Source organism: Gavialis gangeticus, unplaced genomic scaffold, assembly GCF_001723915.1.
Source record: "Gavialis gangeticus isolate Ggan-Ray unplaced genomic scaffold, GavGan_comp1, whole genome shotgun sequence".
Classification (NCBI taxonomy): Eukaryota; Metazoa; Chordata; order Crocodylia; family Gavialidae; genus Gavialis; species Gavialis gangeticus.
In genome coordinates this window covers 13,036,485-13,049,277 of record NW_017729024.1, presented here as the reverse complement: position 1 = coordinate 13,049,277, position 12,793 = coordinate 13,036,485, and the positions used below count along the sequence as shown (strand labels likewise).

Here is a 12,793-nt window from a genome sequence, read left to right as displayed (position 1 = left end):
TCCAGCCTCCCCTGTGGGGACCCCCCCAGGCTTCAAACTCCCCACATACCCACAGCCCCCCCCACCTTCACAAATTCCCCCACACACACCTTCCCAACCATACAAAATATCTGCGTAATTTTGAGTTTTTAGCTGTGATTAAAATCACGATTAATTGCAACTATCTTTTTTTAATTGCGCAACTAATCACAACCACATTTTTTAAGTCTGACAGCCTTAATCAAAAGCCTTGCTAAAGTCAAGGTATGTCACATTCTGCATCTACAAAGTCAGTCATCTCATTATAGAGGGCATTCAGTTTGGTCAGGGACAACTTGCCCTTGGTGAATCCATGCTGACTGTTCTTACTAATCACCACCTTCTCCTCCAAGTGCTTAGACATAGATTCCTTGAGGACCTGCCTCATTTTTTCTGGAATTGAGGTAAGGTTCACCAGTTTTTTTTTTAAAGGTGGGCACTATCTTTGCTCTTTTCCAATCTTCAGGACCTCTCCTGACTGCCACCAATTTTCAAAGATATTGGCTAGCATCCCTGCAATCACATCAGCCAACTCCTTCAACACCCTTAGGTGCACGGTTTGGCCCCATGGACTTGCACACATCCAGCTTTTGTAAAGAGTTCCTAACCTGTTCTTTTGCCACTGTTGGCTGCTCACTTCCTCCCCAGACTGTGCAGCCAGGTGTAGTAGGAGCTTATCTTTCTTGTGAAGACAGGGGTAATTAAAAAAGCACTTTCTGCTCCAGCCTTTTCCACGTCATCTGTCACTAATTTGTCTCCCCTATTCAGTAAGGGACCCACACTTTCCCTGATCTTTCTCTTGTTGATGACATACTTGTAGAAACCCTTGTTATCCTTCACGGCCCTTGCTAACTCCAATTGTGCTTTGGTCTTCCTGATTTCATCCATTTGCCTGAGCAACACTTCTATACTCCTCCCTAGTCATTTGTCCAAGTTCCTACTTCTTGTAAGCTTCCTTTTTGTGTTTTAGTTCATAGATTATATACAGTTCGGTTATTCACACTCAAGCAATAATACCGAAATAACTGTAGTATCTAGGTAGTAAATAGTGATCAAGAAACACATAAAATAATTATTTGAATGCCTAATTTCTTAAATTTGACTGTAAAAGCCTGTTGTTTCTCTCACCCATGGCTTTCTTCCTTTTCCCCATCCTCCTTTCTTTCACATCTTCATTTTTCATTTCATTTTAAGTATTTTTCTGAGAAAAGTTGTTTTGCTCTTGGACTGAGGTTCACTTGACTACTTCTCATAGGAGGTGCCAGAGCTCATAATTTAATGGGTTAGTACTGCTTGTACAGGTATTCATTCTTGCAAGAGCCACAATTCTGTTTCTGGTCTAGGGAAGCACAATAGTTTTTCTCCAGTGCTTTTCCCCCCTCAGCTGGTGGCCTGAGTCTCGAGAAAGTACAGGAAACAGAGGCAAGAAGGTGGCTGCTGGCTGAATACCTGTACTGTTTCCTTTCCTGTAAAGATTTCTTGTGATGGGAATGTCTCCGCTAGAAATGACCAGGTGTTCATACCCAGAGCCAACACCAAACCATTTTTTAAAACCATATTTAGTACTATCTTTCATGAGTTTTGCAGCCTCAACCTAAGAGTAGGAACTAACAGTGTAGTTTACATTCTTTGAAAGATAATTTTTACATTTAATAAGCTCTTGTTCCTGAGCAAAGATCTTACTTTTTCCATTTTAAATGAAACATTTTTCCTGATGAAATAACAACTGGACACCATTAGAAGTATAACACTTTTATTATAAGTATCCATGGCAAAATGATGCAATATTTTTTTTCCTTGAAAACTGTGACATCTCTCTAAAGTCTTGATAAATGTCAGACCAATTTTTTAATTTTTTGATCTTCATAATTTGTCATAAAATTCTTTAAAATACTAAAAACAACTGAATTAACACAACCAACATCTTAGAGTTCTTACAAATAATAATTCAACACAAGTATAAATATTGCAAAATTGGAGCATTTAACATAAAATGTAAATATTCAAAGTAGTGTTAAAGGGACACTGTCAAACTCTTATGGTCAAAATCTGACTATTTCTTTACAAAATTGTCTGAAGGAAATCCTCCACATATTTTATATCTAGACTATTTGCTTAGTGTTATATTTCTTGTAATATAAAAATAAGGACTTTCAGACCCAAAGCATCACTTTCTGCTCATTCTGGAGCAGCAGTTTACTAATAAATCCCATTCTGAATCTGCTTTTATGTTCTGAAGCTGAGTTTCTGGCAAGGTAAAAGTCCCATTAGCTTAGCAAGGAGGAACTTGACTGTTACTGATTGCAGTATGTACTCATTGACTTTACTGGGCACTTTGCTTGTATCAGGATTTGAGAATCCTGTAGCTCTGAAGTAATTGATGCCAGGATACAAATTCTGACTTGAAAAGTTTTGGACAGCTTTTCTTGGTAGCTACTGAATCACAAAGTTCACAAGTCTCCCATTCTAATAGAAGCAGTAACTTGTCCAGATAATTTAGAGCAAACTGTGGCAGCCACACTATTCTTCTTCAGGCATTCTGAATTTGCTGCTTTCCGCAATGGGTCTCAGACTGCCAATCCTGCCAACCTCTCAGAATAATATTTGGAGTGCAATGCAGTTATCAGCCATGTCAGACCTGAAAGAAAAGCATGCTTTGTGGCCCTTTACCTAATGTCTCCCCCTACCTCCCACATTTTGCCTTTCTTTTCCTGCTCAAGGAAGGAACATATAGATCAAGTTAAACAGTTCTTCCTAGACTAAGCTACAAAACAAAACTATCAGCCAAGTGAAATAACTTCACCATAATCGTATCAAAGTATCTGCATTTCCACAGAAAAAAAAACAAGTCATGCTATAATAAACGTGCTCTGACTAGCCAGAAATCTGTTTGATTTACTCTGCTCGCATATCTATGCTGTTAAATCAAGCTGTATCACACATTTGTTTGTCTTTGAAGTACTGCTTTTGGTACAGGATATATAAAATAAACACATTTGGTACAATGAGCCATAAAAGGAGGGAATGATTTACCTAAGATACTCAGTATAGCATAATTCTTGGAGAACAATACTGGTTATTTGATAATTTGTTTCCAAGGAGGCTATTCTTTCTGCCAGAATTTATGTAAAATGAGAAGGTTATAGGTATCTTCTGAATAGGGCGCACAATACAATTTGTTATGAACAAAGAGAAAAACATCTCTTTATGAAGGGAAATCTCAAACAAAGCAGGTGAATTTCAACCCACTTGTAATGAATGAATGAACGAATGAAATTAGCTAAAATGGAAAAACAAAATTTAACAGAGTAGAGCCAATTGTTTCAGGAGAGTAAGATTTGTATGTAAAATTATCAGACAGTGTCCTTTCAAAGAAGATACATGTATATTAAATATAAATCTTTTAAGTAGTTATGCATATATAAACTTTATGTATTTAAACAATTTTTAAAATATCACACATTACAATTTTAATAAGCAACTAACAATATATTTTACCATTTTTCATCAATGCATTTTATCTGTGTCTGGAACAAGAGACTCAAATGCAATGCACTTCACTTTTCCAAAAAACAATATATACTGAAGCATTCTAATAAACAAACAGTCAACACTAAGTTACATTCACTTTCACAGATAAAATGTTAAATACACTGGATTACACATCCAGTACCTTTAATAGGACAATGGAATGTTACAGTGCTCTTTTCAAAGACAGCATTAAGAGTTTAATTACATTTCAGTCATTTAAAAATACTTCAACTACAATTAAACATTTAACCGAACACCACATGAAAGAAGTTGAGTTTCAGGCATGAATGAAAAACCTTTTGTTTTGGCATATCAGAATCATATAAAAAATAAAATATTTCAAACTGCAGTCAAATGGCATTCATAATAATCCATGTGCAAACATGCCCTGAAAAAATAGAAATAAAAGATGGTAGCTTTGGTAAAAGCTACTAGCTTATGTTAATTTTTTTATAATAGAAATAAAGGAGGCAAAAATAAAACTATTTATGGCTCATTCATTATCAGCATGACTTTTAATATTGCACACTGCTCATTTGTAGTCAATACTAACTTTCAAAAGCCATTTTGGTTTTAATAGTTTGTTAGATCAACAAAATGAACTGCTACTAAGAAGTGAGTCTAGAATTAGTTACACGAAGAGCTAAACTTGCAATGGATCTCATGGCACAGGTAGAAACCTTGTGACAAACTCCAGCTTTTTCAATGTAGTTGGAAGCTAAGCGATACAGCCTTTCTGCTCCAAATGTGTTAAAATGCCCTGGAAGCACCTTCTCTACAAGACCTCTGTCCACCAATTCTATAAGACGCTCACAGCTTGCAACATAGTCACTTATCCTGCTGTAGGGAAGCCAGTCAATCATTGATCCATCATATACAACATCTCCACTGAACAATATCTTCCGGTCTCGGTCATGTAAACAAATACTTCCTCTTGAATGACCCGGCATATGCATGACAGTGAGCTGTCGATCACCAAGGCTGATCACATCTCCTAAAATGTAAATATATTAAATAAAAAAATATACATTTATTATTATGTATAGCAAATCAAAACAAAAGTATATGACTTACGCATGTTATAAAGTCTAAACATGAAGAAACATAAGTAGAAAGAAAACTCTAAAATTCTTTTAGTTTCCTAAATGTGGTTTCTTTGGCACTTTTTCAAACAGGTCTATCAAAATTTATCCTTATTTTAATCCTTTCTAGATTTCAGTAATTATTTGGAGATCTGCAGTGACGGAACTTAAATCATCAAATGAAGCAAGAGTGCCTCCAAAATACACCTTTTGTAGTACCTTGGTCCATAAGATACATAAAATTAAAAGGAATTTGAAGTGGTAACTATTTTCGTTCACATTCAAAGTAGACTTTTCGAAACACTTGTTTCACTATCTCCATAACTGTAGAAGCCTTTTCAGTGGAATGGCCATTACACTAATAGAAGTTTAGACTGATGGAGAAAAATATTCAGCTACCATTACTTGTAAGTTGTATTTATTTTATATTTCTGGTTACTTTAGGAAGATTTATGATCTTGAGGCCCAAAGCGTGGGAAGGAGGGAAGATGTGGTTCAAAACTACTGTTGCACAAGCAGCTGGATCAGTGTATGACACCAGAGAGTTCCAAAGAAAATTCCACCCAGTCCTTCCTGGCCAAAATAAGTGGATATTATAATACTAGAGCCATGCTAATAACAATAATGAAACTGATTTAAAATAAAGGGGATGGCTAAAAACTTCAGTATCCATTTCAGAGAACTCCAAATAGGAGCGAAGAGTAACAAAATAAACTGAGCCCTGGTAACCAGCTATTATTACAGCAGTTACAGGCTTGCTTTTCAAGAGAGCTATGTTCCTACCACCCTTCTTAAAATCAATGAACCTGAGCATACTCCCCCTGCCACACCTCCATAAAAAGTCAGATGCTAAAATAACTGTATTTTGTCATTTGATGTTGTAGCTGCTTGGGTTACAATTATTATGCTGCTATGCCAAGCCAAGTTTGGAGTTGTTACCAACTTCAGAGAATTTCTTTTTTTTAAACTTCAAACGTATCTGATTGTGTTATGTGTGCATGCTTAGTATAGGGAAACAATCTGTTCTCCCAAATTTTACATCTTTGTACCAAGCAGTATGTTTTAAAACTATTTGGGGGCTGCTTGCCAAAAAGAAATGTTGTAATGGCTGAATTAATACGAGTATAACAGCCTTGAATACTGTGGAAATTATGCAGAGGATGCCTAGTGTGGTAAACCAGACAATAGCAGAAATTAACAAAACTGGAGCTGCAAAGCAGGCTTTCAAACTGGTCCAGAATTAAAGTAAGGCTGTACTAAAAAAGAAAATGAAAAGACAATCAACACATATATGCACACACAAAAACAATGGCACACAGCCAGTATTCAAAGAGAAAGAAATCACAGAATTCAGGAACAATCATCAAGAGAGATAAATGAAAGACAGCCTTGAGAAAAGGCAGACAAGGTTCTTTGGCTCTGATATCTTTTATTAGACCAACTTAAATACTTAAAATTATTTAAGTTGGTCTCATAAACGATACCAGATTCATCCAAAGACCCTTGTCTGCCTACGTCCTTAGACCAACATGGCTACAACCTACACCCCTGTAGCCCTGAGGGAAAAAAAAGAGATATATATCAGGAGCAGTGGAAAAACAGAAGGATAGAACAGGCCAATTTGGCTAAAAATTAAATTTTGGATGGGATGACAAAAGTGAAAACGCGCTACAAGTTTCAGAGACTTTATATGAGTTTTGTAAATAAAAAAACTAAACGAATGATAATAGTTGACAAAGAACATATCCAGGCTAGAAAATTCAAAGAGCTAAGAGTTCTAATTTGAATGGAATGCTAACCATTAGAGGTGCACCTATACATCAGTCCAATATCAGATCGGCACTGATATAAAGAAAATTGACTGCATCGGAAATCGGCCTGATGTGGCCGATAATTTGGCTGATAAATGGCCCGTGTGGCGTGCAGCCACAGTGCAGCACATAGGTGGTGAGGAGCAAAGCCTGGCAGCTTGGAGAGCTGTGTCCAGCTGGTAAGTCTGTTGTGGTAGAAGGGGAGGGGAAAGGGAAGGGAAGGGATGTGGTGGCTACGGTGAGGGAGGGAGTGGGGCTGGGGTTGGGGCAGGTGCTGCCCAGCCAGGGCACGGCAGGCATGGGATGGAGCTGTGGCTTGTCTGGGGGCACGCAGGGAGTGGGGGGCACAGCTCATGCTGCTGCATGCACCCTGGGAAAGCATGGGGGGCGGAGGCTGTTTGCCCTCAGATCTGCGTGGGGCAAGCTGCAGCTGCAGTCAGGGCTAAGCCGGGCTCTTCCTGGCAGGGCTGGGCCGGGCACTGTGCTCAGGGTGGGGGTGGGCAGCGGTGCTGGGAGGCGGTTTTGGGGGGCTACAGCCAATTTTGGGGTGGCTGGAACTCCCCCAGTCCCCTCCCAGTGCCACCCAGCCCAGCCTCACCTTCCCAGCCCTGCTGCCCCAAAAATCTCTATTGATGCACCCTTACTAACCATGCCTTGTTGCACATATTGTATATTATGGCATGCACTTCTTATTCAACAATAAAATTACTATTTTCCATATATACATATCAGTATACAATACTACAAACATGAAAATGGCTACACGGGTGCTGTTAGAAACTTAATACTCTGATTCTTCTGTGCTTGCTCTCTCACCATTCAAGATATAACAAGGTTAGTTCTTGTACTTGAATGTAACTTTAACGGTAGGAATACGTAAAGAGAGATGTGGGTAGTGTTCTTATCAGAACAAAGAAAATGCAAAGATAATGCAAAAATGACACATTTTACATGCACATAAAAATGTATTTTTGAAAAATCTTACTTTAATATAATAGATTTACTTGTGCAACAACTGAGCTGTTTTCGAGCATTTGTTCGAAGGAAAAAAAGTAATGTTTGTTTCAATTGTTCAAACTATGGAATGGCAAAAATTATCACCCAAACACATGGGAGATGAGTTTTCACCCTTTCAACAAGCTCTCATACTGTTAAAAAGTGAATAGATCAGGGTGTCCCGCCCTTGGCCTACAGGCCAGATCTGGCCCACGGAGCTGTCATCCAGCCTGTGGAGCTCCTCAAAGGTCCAGAAACATGGTGGTAGCAGTGGAATTGCTGCACCCAGTGGAAACATGGAAAAGTGGTGGCACTGTTATTTGCCACACCCTCACTGTAAAAATTCCAGACCTTGAGAAGCCCCACTGGCCAAACAACATGGCCCACCATGCCAGATCAGGCCAGTGCTTGGTGCAATTGAGTCCCATGTGACAGTCATCCAGCCTGGAGGACCAGCAGGTTGACCACCACTAGCATAAGTTAAAGTTTTTTTAAAGGTACTTAAGAAGACTGACAAAGACTGACAAAGCATGGATAATTTTAGCTCCTAAAATCTGAAACATCAAAAGGATGTGAATATCAACTAGAACTTCATACTATCATTGCCAATAGAGACTAACATTTAGAATCATTTAAGTTCTAACAATGAGAGTCTTAATATCTAAAATTTCATCCCTGGTTAAAAGGTATATCAGGAACTGTTCACCTTTTCACACACACATACTAAGCACTTGCTGATTAAAGCCAACGTAGGAGCTGCAATTATCTGGTACGCAATCATAGATGCCATCTATCTAGTAGTTCTTCCTATTCCTCTACATATTCCTAATTTCCAACTCATTCCTGAAATTACATGGCGTAATTTTTAAACCTAACAGGGAACTGAATAAAAACTTTATTTTCTTATGAATCACTGTATTGATCTTTAAAGGGCAAGCGACATACATTTCAATAAAGAAAACTGCCTTACACTTCCATGGCTTATAAGAAATAACTAGCTGAAGCTCAGTTATTTCACGGCTCAGAGGCTTGCGTCTATTCATTAGGCCCATCAGTTTCTCCAACTAGTCCATAAAAACCAGGGGATAGCTACTCCTTCCTTGTCTTCAAGTAATAAGATAAACATGTTAGGACCTCATTCTGCACTGGCAGGAAGACAAGTAGATGACTGATGAGCATTTTTATTTCTAAGTCTAAGATCCTGTAAGCATTTCCAGGGTTGGTAAAATGCTTAATATGACCTTCTATACTCTAGTACCCGTATTCAGATGTTTCATAAATTTTGCAAAGTGCTGCTAGTTTTTTTGTTTTGTTTTTATAGCTTTTAAAGTCTGCAGTTCAATCTTGTAAGAAATTCATAAACAACATAAAGTCATCCTAAAAGTTACTGCAAATAGTTCTCTATCAAAACAGTTCAAAGAGTGAAAGTCAGCACTGTCATTTTAAATATAATAAACTAGAACAAACAAAACCTAGTCATTCAAATAAAAGGAGGAAGTGTATATTCAGGTTTTGACAACAAATTCAGACAAGAGCATGAGAAATAGCTGAAACAGAATAAATTAACACTAGATGGCATATTACAAAGGTGCCAAACAAACAAAGCAAAACAAAAAAACAGTATAGTCAACAGGTGACTACTGAGCTCAAAATTAAATTTAACACACTTGAATGACTCCTTTACACTTTCATGAGATAAAAATGTTTCTTATATGTAGTGTGCAGCTCACATAAACCTTTACTATCATCTAAATATTTTAAAGCTAAAACCTTTAATGCAGACATGCCTATATCCCCAACTTTCATTTTTTTCATATACTTTAAAAATCACACCCCTGATCAAACTACACAGAGCCAACAACCTATTTCTGTAGTGAAGACCTATTCAAAAAGGAGGAAAAACTGTACTGCTCAAGGATTTTTTTAACTCTAACTTTAATCAAATATTTCTCCTGTACATTTTATAAATATTACCTAAAACAGTTACCTTGAGATTCATTTTGATTTTATTAACTGAAGAATCTACCCTATAGCATGCAATAAAACAACTAGATAATTTTGAAATAGTCAGTGCTACAGCAATCCAGGTTGGCCTATATCCAAGCTGATGTTTTAAAATATATCACAAATAAAACAACAGCATTTCTTATGGTTGCTTTTATTTCCATACTATAAAAAGGGGTACATTAGTGCCATAAGAGAAGAAAAAAGGGTTTCTGGCTCTCTCAGAAATCTTCACAATTAAAAAACATCAGGATTGTGAATAGAGTTTCATTTCCTTTAACTGCTGAGGAAGGGTACAGTTAATTGCTTCCTTTGCTTTAGGATCAAACCAGGGAAAACATACGTATAAACAAATGTGCGCCTGTATCTGCTAGATTTTTTTCAGTATAAAAGAAGGAACTGAGATGTAAGTCTCAGATTTTCCTTACCTTCGTCATCAAAAAATAGCCAAAATACTGAGAATACATGCATATAGTTGCATTAATCTCTCTTAAGAAGTGAAAGGACAGACATAACCATATACTCAATAAAAGATTATCATCCTGTCTGGTCCAAATTGCTGTTGACTGATAGACAACTCTCTCCTTAGGTGCAGATTCTATTGCCCATTAGTGAAAAAGCTTCCGCTTCCTGTAACAACCCTGACTGGAAAACCACACAATTCCTGGCAGTGTCATCCCCAGCCACTGATTTACCTGCTTCCCACAGGACAACAAAGTAATGTTTTTATTTGACTAGCTCAAGGAAAGTATTATTTTCTTTATCACTTCCAAAGAGAGATGAAAAATTAAGATTTTACAGGGCATTGAAAATGTTTGTCTTCTACATCTAGTAACATAATTCCCTCCAATACACCTAATATGCCTGATCTTTTACTACCCAATATCCAGAGAAGCTGCTTACATGTTGGGGTATAAACCATTACCAAATCAGTATTCTCCACTGACTTGAGGTTGTGACATTTTACTTGCTCTTTGCACTGCTAGAAAAGGCCACATAAGACCAAGGCAGAAAAGAATCAGGTCTCTTATCTGGAAACCAAGACAAGTTTGTGCCTCCCTGCTCTAGAGATTCACTACAAACATACAACTTGATGCAGCCATTATGACTCTGCTGATCCGGTAACAGACATCAGTGAAGCAGATGCCAATATAATTGCCATTCTTTATATTTAAAGACTATATACAACAAATACCAACACTGCAACCAAAAACTATCCTGGTATGCACTCAGATGCATATAAACACACCCTAGCCTATATGGCTGATATTAGATGTGGAAACAACTGCAGTAAGTATCCAAGAGATGTGGGCACAAAAAAACACAGAGGCAATACGTACAAACTTCTGACATGCAGCCATGCAGGCGCACTGCCCTATGTCGAGACAGATGCGCACTGTCCCCGTGTGCGAGACATGCATGAGGCAGCAGGGCAGGGAAGCACCTTATAGACTAACTCGTTTAAGACATAGAGCACTAGGTGCAGAAGGACCCTGGAAGGGCACAGGAATGCCAGCAAAATGGCCTATATAGCTGGTGCGCTTGTGTATGGGGGCAACTGCTCTCGACAAGCTCAGGGCCCCGGGTTCCCTACTGGATCAGCGCTTACCTGGAAGCCCAGCTGTGTTTGCACCGAGGTGCTCTACAGACAAGGTTATTTGGGTCAATGTGATATTTTTATTAAACCAATTAAAGAGTTGGAAAATTGTTCTTTGCAGGTTTCCAGGTACAAACACCCTTCTTCAGGCACCGAGAGTCTGGCATTTCTTAGCATGCTCTTCTGCATGGAATCCAATTGGTCTAACAGAAGATATCACAGCTCTTGGGGAGGTGATTTTTTTTGCAAAGATCTAGGTGGTCTAGTAAAAGATATCACCTCCCCAACAGTTCCGATTGCTTTTGCCTGCAGACCAACACGGCAACAACCTGTTTTTGTTTTTAATTTTTGTATTCCAAGCCTAATTAGCCAAATCAATCCCAAATCCATGAGTCAGTCCAGAACCCAAAGTGGCCCTACTATTGGCAAATATCCTCCACCCCCACCTGGGGCTTCAGATGTTCCCAAATCCTTTGGCGTGCATCCTGCTTGCAGGCCCAAGCCCAGAGACTTGGGGCCCCTGAGTTTTGCTTGCCCTTAGCCATAAGGCCTTAGAAGCAAACTAGGAAGGAGTCTCCCATTTCCATAAAGTGTGCATAAAGCCCCGGTTAACTGTGCATTACCTACGTGGGTAAGCGTCTTTCCTGTGTGCGACTAGGAAGCCACAGCGGTGATCACGGTATTTCCCCTAGGTAAGCATAGACTACACCTGATCTGAGCCCACAAGAGGGCAACAAGCCACACAGCTACAACCTGTACCTCTAATAAAAGATACCCCCATTGACCCCAAGAACTTTGTCTGCCCATGTCCTTAGACCAACATGGCTACAACCAACAACCCTAGGCATAGGGCTGCCAACTCTCCTTCAGTCCGTTCCTGCAGGTGTCATCACCTGACCTCATAACATTACTGACTTGACATCAGGAAGGCACATGCACTTTACTACTACATTTTAGACACCGGCGGGACTACTAGATTAATATTATTAAATGTTGAATCAGATTTTTGTTAATGCGTGCCCTCTCGTTTCTCTCCCGGGAGCGCTCAGCAGTCTCCTGGAGGTTTGTATCCAACTCCTGCAGACTCCAGGGCGATCCTGGAGGGCTGGCACCCCCACCCAGGTGCTCTCCCCGCCCCGCCCCCTTCTCGACCTCCCCACAGCCCGGAGGGCAGGCGCGACCCCCGCAGCGCCTCCCCTGCGGGCCGTACGCACCCTCCTGCAGGACGTGCGTGGGCTGCACGGGCGGGACGCGGAAACTCCGGGCGCTCCAGCCGGGGCCGGGCGGCCGCACCACCTCGCGGTCCGACAGCCACGTCACCGCCTCGTAGTTGTCGCCGCGCCGCAGCGCGCCCGCCTCGGCGCCGTGCACCGCCACCTCGGCGAACTGGTGCAGGCCGCCCGCGTGGTCGAAGTGCACGTGGGTGGCTACGGCCAGCAGCGGCCGCCGGCCCCCGCCCACCACCTCCTCCGCCTCGTCGTCGGCCCCGACCTCCAGCAGCCCGGCGGCGCGGAGGTAGTCGGGCAGGCTGCGCAGCCCCAGCCCCGTGTCGATGACCACGTCGCGCTGCGACCCGCGCACCAGCCAGATGTTGGCGCGGTTGCCCGACTCGTAGAAGCGCTCCTGGATCCAGTAGATACCACCGCCCAGGGCCTTGTGCGCGAACCACTCCAGCGCCGACATACCGCCCGGCTGAGCGCTGCCCGCCTCCCTTTCCCGGGGCGGCGCGGAGGGCGGGGCCGGAGGCGGCGGGT

The 12,793-nt window shown here is 40.7% G+C and overlaps 1 protein-coding gene across 1 annotated transcript; it reads right to left on the bottom strand.

Annotated features, from left to right (window-relative positions):
- Window positions 1–1,754: 1,754 nt before the first annotated feature.
- MBLAC2 (metallo-beta-lactamase domain containing 2) lies at window positions 1,755–12,785 on the bottom strand. The gene is made up of 2 exons (XM_019516894.1): window positions 12,254–12,785; window positions 1,755–4,543 (listed from the first exon to the last, which is right to left on the bottom strand). The coding sequence occupies exons 1-2, from the start codon at window positions 12,720–12,722 to the stop codon at window positions 4,158–4,160; spliced, it is 855 nt and encodes a 284-aa protein (XP_019372439.1). The 5' UTR covers window positions 12,723–12,785; the 3' UTR covers window positions 1,755–4,157.
- Window positions 12,786–12,793: the final 8 nt, after the last annotated feature.